Source organism: Mauremys reevesii, linkage group 3, assembly GCF_016161935.1.
Source record: "Mauremys reevesii isolate NIE-2019 linkage group 3, ASM1616193v1, whole genome shotgun sequence".
Classification (NCBI taxonomy): Eukaryota; Metazoa; Chordata; order Testudines; family Geoemydidae; genus Mauremys; species Mauremys reevesii.
The window spans coordinates 62,236,547-62,256,194 of record NC_052625.1 but is presented as its reverse complement, the minus strand read 5'-3'; the positions used below and the strand labels follow the sequence as shown (position 1 = coordinate 62,256,194).

Sequence of the window (19,648 nt, the reverse complement as noted above, 5' to 3'; positions counted from 1 at the left end):
ATCTTCTGAATGACAGAAATTGCATGAATATAATCTATAACCTTTAAATTAAGTGTTTCAGATATGTTGAATCACTAGATAATGGCTTCTTGACTACCATATTTTGTTGGAGAGAAAGTTCAGTAACATTAGTAAGTGTTATTGTGTTTTTATTTTATAAATATTCTCAACTTTTTTAAACTAAAGTTCTGCAAGTTGTTTCCCTATGGATGCTCCAGGCTAAGTGTGTTAGCACCCCCTGCACCTTTGGAGATTTCTCATAGCAGTGTCCATTTGGCCTGCACATGCATGCTAGTCAAACTCATGCCCCATGCCGTTGTTATATAGCATTGTGGGGTGAACGGCCCTCAGTTCCTTCTCAACTGTCTCAGCCTGAGACAGAGCTCTGGCAATTGTTCCTGTTGAGATTTCCTCAACTGTGTTCTTGTTTATTACTCTATTAGTTGTAGTTCTTAGTATTAGCATAATTAGTAAGTAGTAGTAGCTTTAGCTACATAGTTAAAAATAAATAAATTTTTCTCATATATATTTAGATAAATATTAGTAGATAAGATAGTTCTTGCCTACTGGGAGGTTATGCCTGGTTCTCCTGGTTTCAAATGTTGTCTGTTGTGCCAGGAGGCAATCCCAGTAAACAACAGGAACGCCCCCTGTATCTGTTGCCTTGGGGAATTGCACATTGTACAGAAGTGTAACTTCTGTCTTGTGCTGAAATCCAGAGCCAGAAAAAAACAGGTAGATAAAACTTTGTCTGCTCCTGATGGACAGCTCTTTACACCCAGCTTCTGACTCCAAAGCTAGGGGACCTGTAAAGTGTCTCCACTGTACCAACTTAAAAACTAGAGCCCGCCGTGACAGAGACTTACAGCTAAAAATGCTCCTCATAGAGAAAGCTCTGCAGCTGCCTATGGAAAAGGGCAGTAAACCCTCTCCCTCACTCTCCCCTGCCAAGTCAGAACCGATCTGGAGCATGGCGCAAAAGCAGGGACCCAACTTCCCACAGCGGGAAGCTCTCCTTGGCACCGGTACCACCGGCACTGATGATGGACCCTGTGCTGGCAGTGTGTTCCACCCCGGTGCTGACAAGAATGTCGGCACCAAGCCTGCCTGCCACCCCCAGAGCAGATTCTCTGCGAGGTTCTCACAAATGTCTCAAGGTTCCTACAAAAATGATACAAAAATCACTCCAGGCTGCCGCTCACACTTCACGCCCCACAGCACACCAGCCTAAGGAGCAGCAACAATTCCTGCATCTGCAGGATATCTCTATGGCTACTGAGCCTGACTTTCCACTCCTAGACATGGAACACTCACTGTTTGAACAGCAGCTCTCGCCACCTCACCTGGCTACTTTCACAGATAGTGAGAACGACATACAGCAGCAGGCAGAGTTCTCCCCACCTGAGTCTCCCCCTCCACTGGAGCAATACACACCCCAAGACATGGCACATCATAAGAATCAGCCTCCGTTTCCCTACTTTGTCCCCTAGTGGCCAGGACCCAACTTTTCCTACCCAGTGCCCTGGCCTCAGTGATACCCGTGATCAGCTCCTGCCGCCGCTCCTCCTTGCGCCTCTTCTACCAGACCGCAAGCTTGTTCTACGCCTATATCCCCAGCTCCATCAACATCGAGAGCTCCTGAACTCCCTCTTGAAGAAGTGGTCTATGAACTCTTCCCGAATTTACCGGCTCCTGCCACTCCCTTAATTCCTTCTTACCACCAGTGATGGTAGCTAGAATTTCCCCTGGCTCTTCCTCCGGCAAGTGGCTTAGCAGTACTTTTGGTTTTCACTGTAGATAGTTCTAGTTGGTTAGTATAGCGTAATTAGTTCACTTATAAGTTTAAGTTACGGGGGGTTCCCCCCATTTTTCTCATCCCCTTATTTGTCACCAGGGCATGCCACAATCCCCGGGCTTCAAGACTTGCCAGGACTGCGCAAAGCGCATGCCTAAAAGTGACCCCCACACCTCCTGTTTATGGTGTCTGGTCGAGGGTCACCAAAAAGACCGCTGCAAGATCTGTCGGGAATTCTGACCAAGAACTCTTAAAGAGAGGGAGCAATGGCTTAAAATCCTCCTCAGGGAGGCAGCTCTAAGATCTCAGTCAGATCCAGGCACCGGGGATTCCACTCCCAGTATGTCGTCTTCAGTGTGGAGCATTCCAGCACCATCTTCAAGAGATCCGGTGTCAAAGAAAGACACTGCCAAGGAGTCTCAGTACCGTCACGGAGTTTCTCGGGGGCACTCCAGCCTTTGACACTGGTCCAATCGCCAGCACAGAAGAAGAGGACGGAAAGAGGCAGATGTCCCTCAGCAAAATCCAGGGACCATCCACCAGTTGCACCTCACTCGAGCCATAGCTCCAAGGCTCAGAGTGGGGCTACATCGACTCTGCCCAGAAGCAGTCGAGTCCAGGCCTGTCGCACTTGCTGAACCGCTCGGAGCACCTGCTGCTCCCATCCACCCTGGAGGCTTTTGAGGCGGCGCAGGACCTGCTGAGACTCATGGAGTCATTATCCGTAAGGCAGGGGGATGTGCTGGCGCCACAGGCTCCATTCTGGCACCCTGTTCAGTCAAAGGGAAAGCTGGCGATGATGTCACACCAATCCCCATCACCTTGGCACCCCCCGACACCAGCGCCTCCATCCAGGGAGCGCAGTCAGTCCCCAGGCTCCAGACACTTTATATCGAGAGGTGCAGCGATGCCCTGGTCCTCCTATTCTGAAACATCAGCATTGGAGTCAGATTTGTACCGCTCTGACTATAGCAGGAGCAGAAGGTCCAGCTCAAGGCACAATAGGAGGGTCCTGCCTGATGCAGTGGCCCTCACGATGGCAGAACCCAGCTCAATGGCTCTTTTGGACTCCGGGGGCTTTCTATCAAGGCCAAGGTTGGAGCCAAGGATCCTGCTTGGGAGCTGCATCAGTGTAGTCCGCAATGTTTGTTCCGCCACGACCAGTGACAGAGCCATTACCTCAGGCATCAGTGCTGTCAGCCACAGCACTGTCACCGACATCGGCACCAACCAAGATGCCACCCTTGACAACGCCTTTGGCACTGGAGGCGTCAGTGGCTCAGACTGCTGCTACGGTAACGGCTGTGCCTTTGGCACCAACAACAGCACCAACATCGTCATCGACGTTGGCTGCTACGGTGTTGATGAAGACCCAGTTCAGATGCTACACCAGGCACCTACACCGTCACTGGCATAGGACCCGACATCAGCACCAATACCCGCGCCCTTCACGGCATCGAGACCAGGCCAAAGCCACCTGGGGTCACAAGATTCCTTGGGGGGATGGTAGAGAGCAGCCACACTCTTTTTTCAGAGAAAATGGACAAGAGGCTAAACACCCTAAAGGACTCCAGAGCCACCCTCAGGTCTTGGGCCTCTATACACCATCAACTCATCAGAGACACTTCCATCCGCAGCCTCCTCAGCGGTTCAGTCATTAGAACCACCAGGACGGGTTCAGATGGAGAAACAGGACCAGCAGGAGAAGGCCACGTCAACCCTTTGGCCAGCCTTTTGAAGGCACAGTCGAGGACGATGTACCACACCCAAGACTGGATCCACCTCGCCTTACCTTCTCGTCCTGACTATCCCCCTTCTACTGTGCATGGTCCCATATCACCTCAGACCGCTGGGTGCTCCACGTGGTAGAGAGGGGATACTCCAACCAAGTCTGTGCCCTTCCACCCCCCTTCCCCATCCCTCTTCAGGGACCCTTCTCACGAGCAGCTCCTTATTCAGGGCCACTTTCAACAACCTGGGTCTCCTTCTAAATGAAGCAAAATTGACTTTGTCCTCTGTTCAGATGATAGAGTATATAGGGGCATTACTGGACTTGACCCAAGCCAGGGCACACTGCCAGAAGTGAAGTTCAGGACCCTGGCTGGTATCATTAGGGGTCTCAGACAGTTTCCCACCGCCACAGCAAGAAACTGCCTGAAACTTCTGGGACACATGGCTGCCTGTACCTACGTCGTGCAGCATGCCAGACTCAGGCTCCCACTGCTCCAGTCATGGTTAGCACTGGTGTATCAACCAGCCTGATACAGCTTGGGCATACTGCATCAGACCAAAGGTCCATCCAGCCCAGTACCCAATCTACCGACAGTGGCCAATGCCAGGCGCCCCAGAGGGAGTGAACCTAACAGGTAATGATCAAGTGATCTCTCTCCTGCCATCCATCTCCACCCTCTGACAAACAGAGGCTAAGGACACCATTACTTACCCATCCTGGCTAATAGCCATTAATGGACTTAACCTCCATGAATGTATCTAATTCTTTTTTATGAATTTCCATGAATTTATGTAGTTCTCATGACCCTGCCTTGCCAGGTCCTCGACTCCGTCCTGGTGTGGCTCGACCCTGTGGTGTGATCAGGGGTCCCTTTTGCCAGTTCCCAGCTGTCTCTTTCGCTAGTAATGGATGCATCAGATTTGGGCTGGGGAGCACATCTGGGAGACCGCAGGACTCAGGGTCTCTGGTCTCAGGCAGATCTGGCTCTCCACATCAACGTCAGAGAGCTGAGAGTGGTGCACCTGGCGTGCCAGACTTTCTGGGCAAACATAACGGGACAATGTATATCAGTTATGACAGACAACACCATGGCAATGTTCTATATCAACAAATGGGGGTGCACTCTCCTCGCCCCTGTGCCAGGAAGCCCTCATGCTGTGGGACCTCTATGTAGAACATTCAATACGACTACAAGTGTCGTACCTCCTCGGGGTACAGAATGAGCTGGCGGACCACCTCAGCAGGTCCTTTCACAGCCACGAGTGGTCCCTTCACTTGGACATCACAAATTCAATCTTCCAGAGGTGGGGATTTTCCCAGATAGACCTATTTGCCATGCAACACAACAGGAAATGCCAACAGTTCTGCTCCTTCCAAAATCACAGCCTGGGCTCCAGGGTGGACGTATTTCTCCTCCCATGGGGAGGTTGTCTCATATACGCCTTTGCACCCATACCGCTCGTTCACAAGGTACTCATCAAGATCTGGAGGGAACGAGCTCAGGTCATATTGATAGCTCCAGCCTGGCCCTGCCAGCACTGGTACACATCTCTCCTAGACATATCCGTGGAAGCTCCAGTCGCTCTGCTGCTCTTCCTGGACTTTCTGACACAAGATCATGGTTGTCTCCAACATCTGAACCCCGGGGCACTGCACCTCACAATGTGGAAGCTCTGTGGTTGAACGTGGTGGAGCTTTCTTGTTCAGACCAGGTCAGACAAGTCCTCCTTGGCACCTGGAAACCCTCTATGAGAACTACCTACCTTGCCAAGTGGAAGAGATTTTCAATCTGGTTGGCACAGCGCCATTCGTTCCCGACACTAGCCTCAGTGCTGCTTATTTTGGACTGCCTCCTCCATCTGAAGCAGCAAGGGCTTTATATGTCATCAATAAGGGTTCATTTGGCTGCCATCTTGGCCTTCCACCGGGCGCGGAGGGCTGCTCTGTCTTTGCTGACCCGATAGCTGGTTTCTAAAAGGTCTCCACAGACTATACCCTCATGTCCAGCAGCCTGTCCCAGCTTGGGACCACAACCTGGTCCTTTCTAGACTCATGGGACCGCCCTTTGAACCCTTGGCGTCATGCTCTGGGCTCTAACTCTCTTACAAGGTCATGTTCCTGATAGCGATAACCTCAGTCACGAGGGTGTCTGAACGTAAGGGCCTAAAATCAGAGACCCCTTACACCATGTCCTATAAGGACAAGGTTCAGCTCAGACCTCATCCTGCTTTCCTACCAAAGGTTGTATCGCAGTTTCACATCAACCAGGACATCTTTCTCCCGGTATTCTACCCTAAACCATATTCCAGCAGCGGGAGCAGAGACTTCACTCACTGGATATCCGTAGTGTGCTAGCTTCTACATTGAGCGAATGAAGCTGTTCAGAAAATTGGTCCAGTTAGTTGTGGCAGTGGCGGACAGAATGAAAGGTCTGCCTGTGTCTTCGCAATGCATTTTGTCATGGATCACATTCTGCATTCGTGAGTGCTGCAACCTGGTGGGGGTTCCTGCACCTCCTGCAGGCTTCATCAACAGTGTTCCTGGCTCAGGTTCCCACTCAGGAAATCTGCAGAGCGGTGACATGGTCCTCCATTCATACTTTCACCATGCACTATGCGATTACCCAGCAGGCCAGAGATGATGCGGCCTTTGGACAAGCAGTGCTCCAATCAGTGGACAACTCTGCCTCCGCCTCCTGAACTTGGGCTTGTGAGTCACCTGATTGGAACTGACATGAACAAGCACTCGAAGAAGAAAAAACAGTTACTCACCTTCTCATAACTGTTGTTCTTCAAGATGTGTTGTTCATGTCTGTTCCAATACCCACCCTCCTACCCCTCTATTGGAGTAGCCGGAAAGAAGGAACTGAGGGGGTGGTGGGCTGGCAGGGCCCTTTATTGGGCACCATGAAGGCGCGACTCCAGTGGGTGTCCAATCGACCCCATGGATGCTGCTAAGGGAAAAATCTTCTAGCTACTGTGCGTGTGTGTGCGCACACACCTGATTGGAATGGACATGAACAACTGTTACGAGAAGGTGAGTAACCATTTTTTACTCACTCTGTGCAGTAACTGTGGTTCTTAGACATGTATGTCCCTACAGTTGCTCCACTATACCTGCCCTCTGCTTCAGAGGTCTCTGTTATGATGCTTTGTGGTTGAGGAGGAACTGAGGGTGGTTCACCTGCACAGTGTTATATAACAACAGCATAGGGAACGAGGCTGACTAGCATTAATATATGGGATGAACGGACATGGCTAAGAGAAATCTCTGATCAAAGATGCAGGAAGCAATAGCAAATCTAGAGTGCCGCACCCATAGGGGGACACATCTCAAAGAACCACAGTTAATGCACAGGGTGAGTAACCATTTCTTTTTGCACTCAGAAATGTAGTGGATCTATATGGAAGATTTGTATGTTCTAAAAATGTGGTCATGTTTTCAGTATAATTGATTGCATTGCTAATAATCATTCTGTTGTTACATTTACAGGACATATACTTTTGTGTATTAGATGCAACTGAAGGACTTTTACGTGGTACTAGGAACATGCTAGCAAATATTTTTCTACCAGCTATCCTTGCAACAAATAATTGGGGTGCTTTAAGTCAAACCACACAGGGAACAACTGAAAAACAGAATTTCATAGAAACCATTAATAGATATCTTTCATTTTTAGACGGTAAGAATCAGATTGAGTAAACAATCATTCTGCTTAAAAATTACTTTTTAAAAGCAGTAGAGTTGTTATAAATATGGGAAAACATTTCTTTAATTCTACAAGGAAGAATAAAATGATAAAAAACTCAAGTGTAAAAAAGAAATATATTTGGATTTATTACATACTTGATAAACTTCAGTTTTATTTATATGAAATTTTTAATGTAGGGGTCTAATTAGATTTCAGAAAAACATGGTCTTTTGCCTGTGAGACAGTAAAATGGTTATTATATTGCAAGATGAATTATTGGCTTATATTCCCAAAGTGAAGTTGTTCACCTTGGTAGAAACAACTGCTGGAGTCTGAGTATGTTCTGTATTTTAATTGCTTTATTTTAGGTGCTAGAGTAAGCATAGAGGGAACTGTTGAGTTAAAAAAGATGGATCACATTGACTTTTCTAAACTTCAGTCCTTTGAGGAAGTGACAGCAGCAGCTGCTAATTCTGATACAGTTCATCAACTAGAGGAAGTGCTTATGATATGGTATAAACAGATTGAACAAGTAAGTTGTTTTAACATTTATATCCTCTGGTATAGAATTAAGGATGTGTCTGGAGTCCATTTGTACTAAGTGCTATACAAGCATTTGCTATCTTTGTCACAGTCTAATTAGAAACAAGAGTTTCTCAACAGTGAGTGTAACAAACAGTAGGAAGGAGAGGACAGTAGCAAAAGAGAAACAGCAAGGAGGACATATGTTAACATAGGCCAACTATGTCTACAGTCGGATGGCTTCAAATCTATCTATCTATCTATCTATCTATCTATCTATCTATCTATCTATCTATCTATCTATCTAAATACTAGTAGCGGAAGTGGATTCAGCTTTGATGATTTACACCCTAAGGATCTGTCCCCTGATATTTTTCTCATCTTACTAATATATTTATATAAATGAGAAATATCAAGGAACAGATCTCTATTTATATAAGATATTGGTAACATGAAATAAATATCAGGGGCACATCCTCAGCTGTTATAAATTGTCATTGCTCCGTTGACTTCAGTGTAGCTCTTTTATGATACTAGCTGAAGGTCTTCCCCCTGAAGTCCATATCAGCTATCTACTTAGATGTTATTAGTTGGCAGCTTACTACAGGTGTAATAGGTCTTGCAGCAGCATCAAGCTGCAGTGCTTGCGAATTCCCTTGGTACATGAATGCCTAAATCCACCAACTGAGAAGAACCTTTCAAAAAAGTATTACTAATTAAAACAATCTCTTCCTCATTGTTTTCTCTTAAAAATAAAAATAAATTATCAGTTAGTTTCAAAACTCATAGTCCCTGATTCAGGAAACCACATAAGCACATGCTTTAGTCCATCTAATTTAGGACAACACTTAAGCACTTGTTTAAGTCCCATTGACTTCACATCAAACATATGATTATGTGCTGTCCTGAACAGGAATGATTTTCTAAATCAGGACTTTCTGCCATTAGCAGTGTTTGTGGTGCTTTTTTAATTGTGTTTATATCTTTGGAATGTTTGCCGTGGTGCTTTGTGGAATGCCTGATCTGTCCTCTAAAGGAATCATTAGTGTGAAATATAATCTTCAGCCTAGCGATGTTTGTGATTCATACCAGCTGGTGGATGTCTCCATTATGAGAAACCAAATGCATACAAGAAGAGATTTTAATGTTTGAGTTTTAACTTTGGAATTAGAGTATCTATATAAATAATGCTTAATCTTCAAGTGATTGTTCACATGAATTCACTCTTGATGGACATATGCCCCATGTGTTCAAGATCACATTTGTTTGAATAGAAATGTCTGTTGGAGCTGTGCCTGTGCCTATTGTGTCATCCTGCTTCCTGCAGCAGAGGGTATAAAGGGCAGAGTGGCTGCAAACTATGCTAAGTTCCCTTTTACTGCTTCTGCCTACTAGATGAAACCCACAGTATCCACATTCCTTTCTTTGCGAGGAACTAGAAAGTTTTTCAAGTTTAAAGTTTTAGTAGTTAGATTTTCTTTGCTATTTGACTGGTTTTTGTTTGTTTGTTTGTTGTTTTTAATCCTAGTTAGAAGTAGAGGTAGGTTTTCTACTCTGTTCTGGGTCTTTCCTTGGCATATACCTTCCTCCATGAGAGATTTCTACCCCTCCATGCACATACTCCCACTGAACAGGGAGCTACCCACCTATATATAGCTCAGATGGTAGATCCTAAGTCATTGGGCTTCAAGATCTTCCTGTCTTGTGATGCTGCCATCTCAGTCAATGAGGCCATACTTGGTGTGCCTTGGCAAGGGACTTGTCCTGGCACACTGTTCTATCTGTAAGTCCTTTTCAAAGAGGACCCAGAAGGCCAGAGGATGAAGGTGAAGCTGTTTCTATTGGAATGCTTGATGCAAGTGGCCTTTGACTGGGAAGAGCCTCAGAGGAATACTGACACTATGCCTGCTGCACATGATCAGGACTCCAATTACCTGTGATGCCATCCTGAGCTCCTGTTCTGCCTCACACAAGTCTTCTGCATCAGCCACAGCAGAGATGATATTGTAGTGTAGCCACAGGGAATATCACTCTAATGAGTAGAGCCAGTACCGACTCCCTTGCATGGAACAGGGACAGAAAGCCTCTCCAAAGACTTGGGCATTGAGAAGTCTTAAGGTTGATTCCCATACCAGGTCCTTAGTATCCAAACCAAAGTCAGCACCGACTGGCTCCTCTAAGCATAAGAACCATGTTGCGACCAGCACAGAAAGAGGCCCCATGATCTTGGCACTGACTGCCATCGTATCAAGCATTTTGGCCCCAAACACACCACCAAGTACTGGGACTGCAGTGAGGATTCTGTACTACCCATCTGGGCACCAGCAGAGACATTGGGGAGGACACAATTCTCCTTCACTGGCACTTTTGCAATATACCACGCCCAAGAGGAGATGTAAGGTGGTGGTTGTTGGGGAGTCCCTTCTAAGGGGGACAGAGGCATCCATCTGCCAACCTGACCTGATGTTTTGGGAGGTGTGCTGCCTGCCTGGAGCACATATCCGAGACATCATAGAAAGATTACTGAGGCTCATCCCTCCTCTGACCATTACCCCATGCTGCTCATTCATGTGGGTATTAGTGATACTGCCAGGTGTGACCCTGAGCAGATCAGCAGTGATTAGAGGGGTCTGGGAACAAGGGTGAAGGAGTTAGGGGTGCAGGTGGTGTTCTTGTCCATCATCCTGGTTGAAGATAAGGGCCCAGGCAGGGGCACACAGATCCTGGAGATGAATGCATGGCTGTGCAGATGGGGTTGATGTTATGGCTTTGGATTACTGAATCATAGGGATGCTGTTCCAGGAACAAGAATCATCATTTGATCATTGGCCTGGTCTGTTCATTCCCTTTGAAACATCTGGCATTGGCCACTGTTGGAAGACAGGATTCTGGGTTAGATGGACCATTGGTCTGACCCAATATGGCCATGTTCTTATGGGATGCTGTTCCAGGAAGGAGGACTGCTGGGAAGAGATGGGGTCCACTTGACCAAGAAGGGGAAGAGCCTCTTCTCACACTGACAAGCCAACCTGGTAAGGAGGGCTTTAAACTAGGTTCAGAGGGGCAGGTGACGAAAGTCTACAAGTAGGTATAAAAAGGAGAACTTAACAGAGGGCTAGATGTTTGAGGGGGAATGAAAATTCTGATAGTCATGGGAACAGCAAGAGCGAAACAGTGGGGGAATCTATTAACAACTTAGATGTCTGTTTGCAAATGCAAGGAGTATGGGGAATAGAGATGGAGAACTTGAAGTATAGGTAGACAAGCTAAATTGTGACTTAACTGGTATTGCTGAGACTTGGTGGGTTAAATCTCATGACTTGAATATTGGTATAGAGAAGTATAGCTTGTTCAGGAAGGACAGATAGCAAAAAAAAGAGGTGATATTGCATTATACATCAATAATATATACACTTGTTCTTAGGTCCTGAAGCGGGTGGGAGGCAGACCAGTTAAAAATCTGGGTGAAGATAACAGGGGGGAAAACATGGCAATGTCATGGTAGGGGTCTATTATTGATCAACAAATCATGAGGAGGAGGCATTTGTAGGAAAAGGAACAGAAATGTCTAAAACATGAGACCTGTGTTTTAAGGGACTTTAACTACCCAGGCATCTGTAGTAAAAATAATAAGGCAAAACCCAAAATGTCCAATAAGTTATTAGAATGTATTCGGGACAACTTCTTGTTTCAGAAGGTAGTGGGGGTAGCCAGGAGGGCAGCTATTTTAGAGTTGATGGATTTTCTTACAGCCTTGCCAACATTGGTCCATATTAAGAAAATCTAGGGAAAAGGAGTTCAGGAGTCCTGACAATTTCTCAAAGAGACAATATTAAAGGCATAGCAGCCTGATGTGAAGGAAAGAGAGTGAGAATAGTAAGAGGCCAATATGGCTCTACCAGGAGCTCTTTAATCACCTGAAAATCAAGAAGGAATCCTACAAAAAGTGGAAACAGACCAATTGCCAAGGAGGAGTACAAGAGATTAGTACAAGCACGTAGGAGCAAAATTTGTGGATATGTTTACACAGCACACTAAGCCCGGTCCAAGTTTAAGCCCTCGCTCCCCTTCCATCCACACAGAAATCAGTCTAGAATGACCAGATGTTCTGATATTATCAGGAGTGTCCCAATATTAGGGGCCTTATCGTACATAGGCAGCTATACTCCGCCCCCCCCCCCCAAAAAAAAAAGCATCCCAGTTTTTCACACTTGCTATCTGGTCACCCTGAATCAGCCTGACTTGGGCCAGTAACCCCTCTGTACTTGGGTCCTTGGACCCTGCTGGGGGATTGGTTAGAGACCAAGTCCTTCTGTGATGTGGGTCAAAGCCCAGGCATTTTGCAGCATGGATGCAGTTCAAGTCCGGATTGGCAGATTCAGGTCTGGAGAGTCTGTCATCACTATCCCATAATCTCCTTGGGTGGGCTTTCCAGCCATTCCATCCCAAAACTTCCCACTTGCTTGCCAGGAACTGGAAGCAACTTCCTGATTCAAATATAGCTGCTTGGTGTTTAACTCCTCATTTCCACATGGGCTGCTCAATTGGAAACACAGTCAACCCTAACATATATTAACTATGACCAGCACAAAGATGAAGCATGCTGCTAGGTGACCAGAGGGACACAGCTGGTTTCTGGTTAACCTCTGGTGGAAGGTGAGCAAGACATTTGATGTCAGCAAGAACATAAGAAAGGATTATGTCTTCAAAGCTATATCCAAGTATCTGGAGATGTTGAGGATCAACTGGACAGCAGAACAATGCAGAAAGCGAATGAAGCGGCTGAATGTAGACTGCTGCAAAGTTAAGGATACTAATGGCACCTCTGAGAACTCCCTGTCTTCCTACCTCTTTTATGAGGAATTCAGCTGGGTTCTGGGAACTGTGGTGAGCACTGAGCCCACACTGTTGCATGACAATCTGCTGAACAGAGATGGCACTCTTATAGCTCCCCTGCCCTTGATCACAGGCATTGCTGGAGAAGAGCTAATCACTGGAGGAAGGGCAAGAAGTGACCCTGATGCTGAGGCTGCTAACAGTTGAAGCTATGCTGCTGCGACAGCTACAGCTGGGGAGCAGGTAACTTCAGAACAGGCATCAGAGAAAGAGCCTGGTAAGTTTCTGCCACCATGTTTGTTTTTATTAATATATGAATGGGAATGATTTATGGCTTATGGCCCTATGAAGTATTAATACAAGCTGTGGTTTTTGTGTGCTTCTGGTCAGTGTAAAACCTATGACATTCACTAGTACCTCCCTTCCCTCTGACACCATGTAGGAGTCAAAATGGACAACCCAGAAAGGAAAAGGTTAAGCAGTTATCATAACATTTTTACTAGTTCCTCACTGTTGGGATTCCTTCCAAGATCTTTTCCACTTGTCTTATCCAGAAACCTTGTCCACTTTTTGGAGAACACTTCATCCAGTTCTCTGGGATCCCAAAAACTCAGACTCCAGATTTCGTTACTCAGGTTCCTATGCTCAGTTGATCAGACCTAAGCATGGGTGGATGTAAGATGTGCCACACATTCAACATTGCATAGAAAACCTCTTCCTTTTATATACATTTATACATTACATTGTATTTACTGTACACTGTATCACATGTTTATGGATTGTCTTGATTACTTTGCAGCAACCAGTACCTGTACAGCATGCTCTGTCCAGACATTGTCCACACTTGACTTACTCTTTTCCTTGTGAATACATTCCTAATTTATCTTGTCCACTGTTAGTAAATGGTTTGCTGGATGTTCACCCTGTTATCTTAGCTGGCTCAGACATTCTGTCTTTTTAGCCTACTGACCTATTTATTTCAGCCTAGTGATCTGTTTGCCTAAATCTGTCTTCCAAGCAATGAGGCCTCCTTCCACGTTTTAATTGCTCAGGTCAGGCCAGGCTTCAGCTACACTCGCTGATTAAGTATGGGTTAGGCGCCACAATTAATAGCCTCACATACCTCGCCCGTGTGATACAGCACGCCTTATAAATCAGCCACACCTGCACTGTCCTGGACTGCCTTGAAACTGAGTTTCAAAAAAAACCTTGGGTGTTATGAGTCCAAACAAAACCATACTGTGTATATTTGGTCCATAGCTGGCTTTAAAATATGCATCCAAATTACAAGGAGGGTTGCTGTCTGTCTGTGTTAGGAGTCCCCATGCCAACCAGTCACGTTTGTGCCTGGACACAAGGTGCTTGTAAGGAGGCTGTACTGTGTCTCCATGCTGAATCAGCATCTTGTTGATTTTTACCACACATTTTCATCCATTGCTTATTAAGCCACCCCTGTAACTCATAAGCCCCCTCCATTCCAAGATGAGATTGGCTGTCACTAGACACCTAAATATCTCCATAGCATACGTGGATGGCTGTCTTTCACTGGCCTGGAGCAGTAGTTCATTCTTCCACTTAGGGACCCCCAGAATGATAGTATTCTCTAGAGTTTGCCCTGCCTGAAAGATTGAAAAATCATAACTAGTGACTAGACCACTTATAAGTCATCCTCCTCCCTAGAGTAAATGAAGGGGATGTAGAAATGTAGATTTCAACTGAATTTTATCTCTCTGTCTTACCATGGTGTGTGATGGTTTTCAGTGCTGCTCCAAAGCATGTCTGAAATGGCCAATGTTTTTTGTATGAATGAAACAAAGCTCACTGATAAAAAGTATCATCTTTTGACTTAGAATTAAAGCAGTATTTTATAGAGTGGAAATGTAATTTTTTATCATGATATTTTTCCTTTCAAGGCTCTTCCACCTTGGCAGGGCAAACACATGGCACTAAACACACAAACACAGGGAGCCTGGAGGAGTGGACTCACCTACTGCAGGCATGGAGGGAGAGTGAGTCTGAGATGAATGGATGGGAGAGCTTCTAGATAAAATAAATCAGCAGACTGAATTCCAGAAGGACCAAATGGAGTATCAAAAAGATGAGGATGCAAGGAGGGTGGAAAGAGAGACGGAAACTGCACAGCATGAGATTCGTGGAGAGATTCATGGAGCATGACTGCAGGTTTAGGAAGAAAGACAGCACAGCAGAAGGAGCTCTTTGAACAGTTACTTGTGCTCACAACTATCAGACTGCAGGCCCCACCGACACCTTCAGCTACAGCCCCACACTTTGAGTCCCTTCAATGCTATTGTGTCCTGCAGACTATGCGGCCTTTCCTCAATTCAGGGGGTGCTGGACCATGTCACAGGCAATGAACACAGTAGCACATAGAACAGAGAAATGTACCTTGTGAATTCATCCTGTCCAGTTGCAGTCCACATATGAAAAACTCACGAGAAATGCCAAGGAGAACAGAGGGCAGGGGAGACCCAGGAATAGCTGGACATGTCATTTCAGAGCATGCACCTTTCACTGTTTTGGCACCATTTGCTTGTTGTTTGTATGTGTTGTTAATAGCCAATCTGCCTTTCTGGATCTTACAGTGATATGTAAATATCTATATAAAATAAAGCACACAAGGCTACAATAGCAAGTTTTATTACGTGTAATTTAAAAGTGGCACAGATTGTAATGAGTGACGTCACATGTACATTCTCAATAAATTTCATAATAAAAATTTACAAAGTTTGATCACAGCAATCTATAAACTTTGAGTTGCAATACTTTGCCAGTATTGATAAAATACATATCTCCATACATTTCATGGAAGTGTTTACAAAATTCATAATATGTAATACCAATACATTGAAAAAAAAATCCCATATCTGCCATACACCCATCCGCAGCACAACCTCAAATACCATTTCATTCCCCCTCATGCATTGGACCATGCAAATCCATTATGTGGGAGCACAAAACATCCCTGATTTTTGTTGTGCTTGTGGATCTAGCACCAGTCATGAGAGGTGCATTATCTGGCTCTGTGTACCAGTTCAGAAATCCAGCAGTGTCCTGGGTCCATTTCTGATTAAAAGATTCCCCCTTGTCCTCGCAGACATTGTGCAGACTGCAGTGGCAACACTGGCATCCAAATGGTTTTAAAGGCAGCACCTATGGGATTTCAATCTGCCAAATGCACGTTTCACCACCATCCTACAGCTACTAAGTGTGTAATTGAACATCTTTGCCAGCTCTTCTGAAATCAGGATACAGTTTCATAAGTCATGGCAACATGAATTAAGCAGGGTGCCTTAGAATAACAGTGGGGACAGTAGCTCCATTTATAACAATGCCATTCAGTGGAAATAATGTCCTAGCTTGTCCTTAAACATAAAGCCCTGATCTATAGAGCACCCTGCCAGTGCATCTCACATTAGTGTCCACGATTCTGCTCTGTGGTTGACCAGGGCTTGCTTAACAATGGAGTAGAACCCTTTGTGGTTTATATACTCATGCGCATCTTGCAGAGGCCAAATTATAGGCACGTTAGTCTCATTAGTGGCTCTGGTGCTGTTTGGGAAGCTCATTCTCTCAAAGCCAACAATTATTTCAGAACCATTTGTGAAGCCCCCACCTTTGGATATATTATAATCCTGATCAACTCACAAACTTCTGCCACAACAATCCCCACAGTTGATTTGCTAACTTCAAACTGGTTAGCCACAGACATGTAGCAGTCTGGGGTAGCCAGCTTCTAGATGGCTATAGTGACCTGCTTCTGGACCAGCATGGACTCCCTCATGAAGGTGGGTGTCTTGGTGCAGGATGGTTGATGTAAACTTTTCACAAACCTCCAGGAACATCTGCTTCTTAATATGAAAGTTCTGAACCCACTGCTGGTCATACCAGGTCTGGATGATAATGAGATTGCATCAATCTGTGCTTGTAACTCTGCTCTAGAAGCACTGGTTTGTATAGGGGGAATCTACAGCTAACACAACAGGTATGAGCAGTTTCAACTGTGTCACAGCTGGCATGTCAGCATCCCCCTCCAAGAGAGGGGCATTTGGCAGTTCAGAGATTGCTGCCGAAATGCCCACCAGCAACTTGCAGGGGCTTCACCTGATTTTCAAAATGGATCTAACAGCATGAGGTGGAGAAGTTCTTCAAGTAGTGTCCTTATGTGTGCTCCACTGTAGGTGTGGTAGAATCCCTCTACCTCCAGTGGAAGCTGCCATTCTAAACAATCGAGTCTCATGTTCATGGGGTGCATACACACCAAGAGTGGAATCTGTGGGGACAATACATCTTGAAAAAACATAGTTACTGTAGGATTAGCAACATTTCTTTACATAGAATAAGAAATATCTAAACTAGTGATACAAACTTTGTTTTATATTTAAAGTTATTTTATTGATTGCAGGTTCTTATTGAGAGTGAGCAGATGAGAAAAGAAGCTGACGATTCAGGGCCATTGACTGAACTAGAACACTGGAAACGTATGTCTGCTAAATTCAATTTTATTATTGAGCAGATCAAAGGACCAAGTTGCAAAGCTGTCATAAATGTTCTAAATGTTGGACATTCCAAACTATTAAAGGTAATTCTTATTTTGTTCTTTTAAAAACTCATTTGATTGCTTTAAGCTAGACTTGCAATATTTATTTTACTTTATGGTATTGAGAGGGTCTTTGTGAGGAGAAGTGGGCGAAGGAAGAGGAAAATATAGGGGAGGAGGTACAGTACATAGTATATGGAGAGAAATAGCATGGGATATTAGGGGATGTAGAAATAAATTACAATTACAGAAGCTAACTCAAAATAATTTCAGGACCTGCCTTGACATTGTTTTTTCTGAATATCATCAAGTTTGAGTGATTGCATATGTCAAATCTACTGTAGGCATGTGTGCTCCCTGTGCACAGATGTCAGAGATTTCCCCCCCTCAAAGGTACCCATTGGGATGGCTTGAGTGCCTGCTTTTGCCACATGCCACTGCATGCTGGTATAAGAGAGCGGAGCTGCCTTCCTCCCTCTCAGTTCCTTCCTACTGCCAGTAACAGTTGTTGGAACAATTCCAGACTTAAGTCAAGCACTTCCCTCATTCTTCTTTGTATATATTTGTAAGTTAGTAGTTATGGTTAGTTTTAGTCAATTTTACATAGTTTTAGGGCTAGATGTCCATTTTTGGTCTCTTTTGACCTTTTTTCTCCTTTGGGGTATTGACACCAATACCGGAATAATGCCTCACTTCCTGGGGTTTAAGTCCTGCCAGACCTGCACAAAGCCTATGCCGGTCAACAACCTGCACCCAACCTGCCTGAAATGTTTCAGAGAATCTCACATCAGTGACAAATGTCACATTTGTAAAGGTTTCAAGCCTCGATCAGAAAAAGATAGGGTGGCGAGACTTAAGTGTTTGCATATGGAAGCAGTACTTTGACCCCCATTGGCATCATCACATGGGGAAAGACACCAACAACATCTACTTTTTTACGGGGTGCGCCGCTGGTGATATCTCTGGCTCTTTGGTCCCATTGCCTGATACTGAAGAAAAAACTCAGACCTTCCTCAGGTTCCACTTCTGTGTCAGTATCGAAGTAAGACAGAGGCAGACACTCCACAAAGCATTTGGGAGAGAGGCCATCCCTAGAACACTCATCATCTCTCAAGGTGGGATTGCAGCCTCTGGAGCTCGTTCCAGGTCTGTTGAGTCTGTCCCCCGAAGGACATTTGTAGAGCCAAGAGACAGTGCCAGTCCCACCAACATCAGAGGCATGTGCAACTGCAAAAGATTTGCTTAGCCTCTTGGTACTAGTATCAATGGCAGCGGAAAGCCTGCATTTGTTGCTCATACCTCGCCACTCCGAGATCCTGCAGTACTGCCATCCAAACCTCCGCAGAGGCCTGTCTTGTCCATAGGGAAGCCTCCTGTGATTTCCCTGCTACCGCCATCCCTGGGCTTGTGCTATCTCTCACCAGTTCCATTGGGATTGGCCCCTCCTCTGTCAAAGGCATCCTCCTCCTCGGATCTAGAGGTGAGGTCCTCTCTATTGTCTGGGAGATGGCACATCCCCCCATCAGATTTGTTGGGAGCATGGGCTGTGCAGCAACTCCAGCAATGGCCCTCAGCTTACCGTCAGTGGCCATTTTGGTGACCATTGGGGCATTCCCCCTCCAGCCAGGTCCTCCTTTCAACCTTCTTGGATGCCGTCATGGAGAGTGAACCAGAGACACCAGCAACAAGAGAACCATTCCCCAGTATCTAGTGCTGAGACCAGTTCCAGGCATCAAGATCACCCTTCTCTGATATCCAGTACCAAGACTAGTACCGAGCAGCCAGAACTCACTTGGGCAGCCTCAGCCACCACCTCAGATATCAATTGAATATCCTTGTCTTCATCACCAGATGAGGCTATAGAGCCATGAAGTTACTCACTGGAGGACTACAGAGCCCATTGAGGTTTTTAAAACAATGGCCTCTGTACTTGAATTTCAGGCAGAAGAGTTGTCTGAGAGCTCTCACAAGTTGGTAGACATCCTGGTGTTGGCAATCCTGGCTGGCGAGGCTCTACCAACTAGTGAAGCCATCATGGAACTAGTCAAGGCTTTTTGACAGACATCCTCCTCCCTGTCCCCCACAACAAAATGAGCCAATAGGAGGTACTTTGTCTCTTCTAAAAGTTATGAATATTTTTACTATTACCTCTCTCCCTTTGGTTTCTTTTGTGATGGTAGCTGCCAATGAGCGGGAAAGACAGGGACAACAAGCTTCCATACCAAAAAGCAAAGACTCAGGGAGGAGGCACAGATGCCAGCAAACAGACCTGAAAACAGGGGAGTTTGAGTGGGAGTTTGTAAGAGTTTGGTGGTGGGGGGGGCAGTGTGTGGTATTCTGTTTTTGTTTTGTGTATGTGTGGTTTGTTTTTCCTTAATGGGAGCTTAGGAGGGAAGGCTGTGATGGCTACAGAGACAGCAGTGGTAGTGACCCAAGAAATGGAAGAGACAATGAAGATGGCTGGTTGTGGAAATGGCGGGATGTACATTATCCTAGAGTGGGTATCTGAAAGAT

At 45.6% G+C, this 19,648-nt stretch overlaps 1 protein-coding gene across 14 annotated transcripts in view; it reads left to right on the top strand.

The window, feature by feature from the left end:
• Positions 1-19,648, top strand: part of DNAH8 (dynein axonemal heavy chain 8) — a 556,010-nt gene that overhangs the window by 48,963 nt on the left and 487,399 nt on the right. For all 14 annotated transcript variants that reach the window (XM_039529004.1, XM_039529011.1, XM_039529005.1 and 11 more), the window contains 3 exons: positions 7,020-7,209; positions 7,587-7,750; positions 17,000-17,176. In XM_039529004.1, coding sequence (XP_039384938.1) covers positions 7,020-7,209; positions 7,587-7,750; positions 17,000-17,176 — 531 coding nt within the window. The remainder of the gene's footprint in view (positions 1-7,019; positions 7,210-7,586; positions 7,751-16,999; positions 17,177-19,648) is intronic.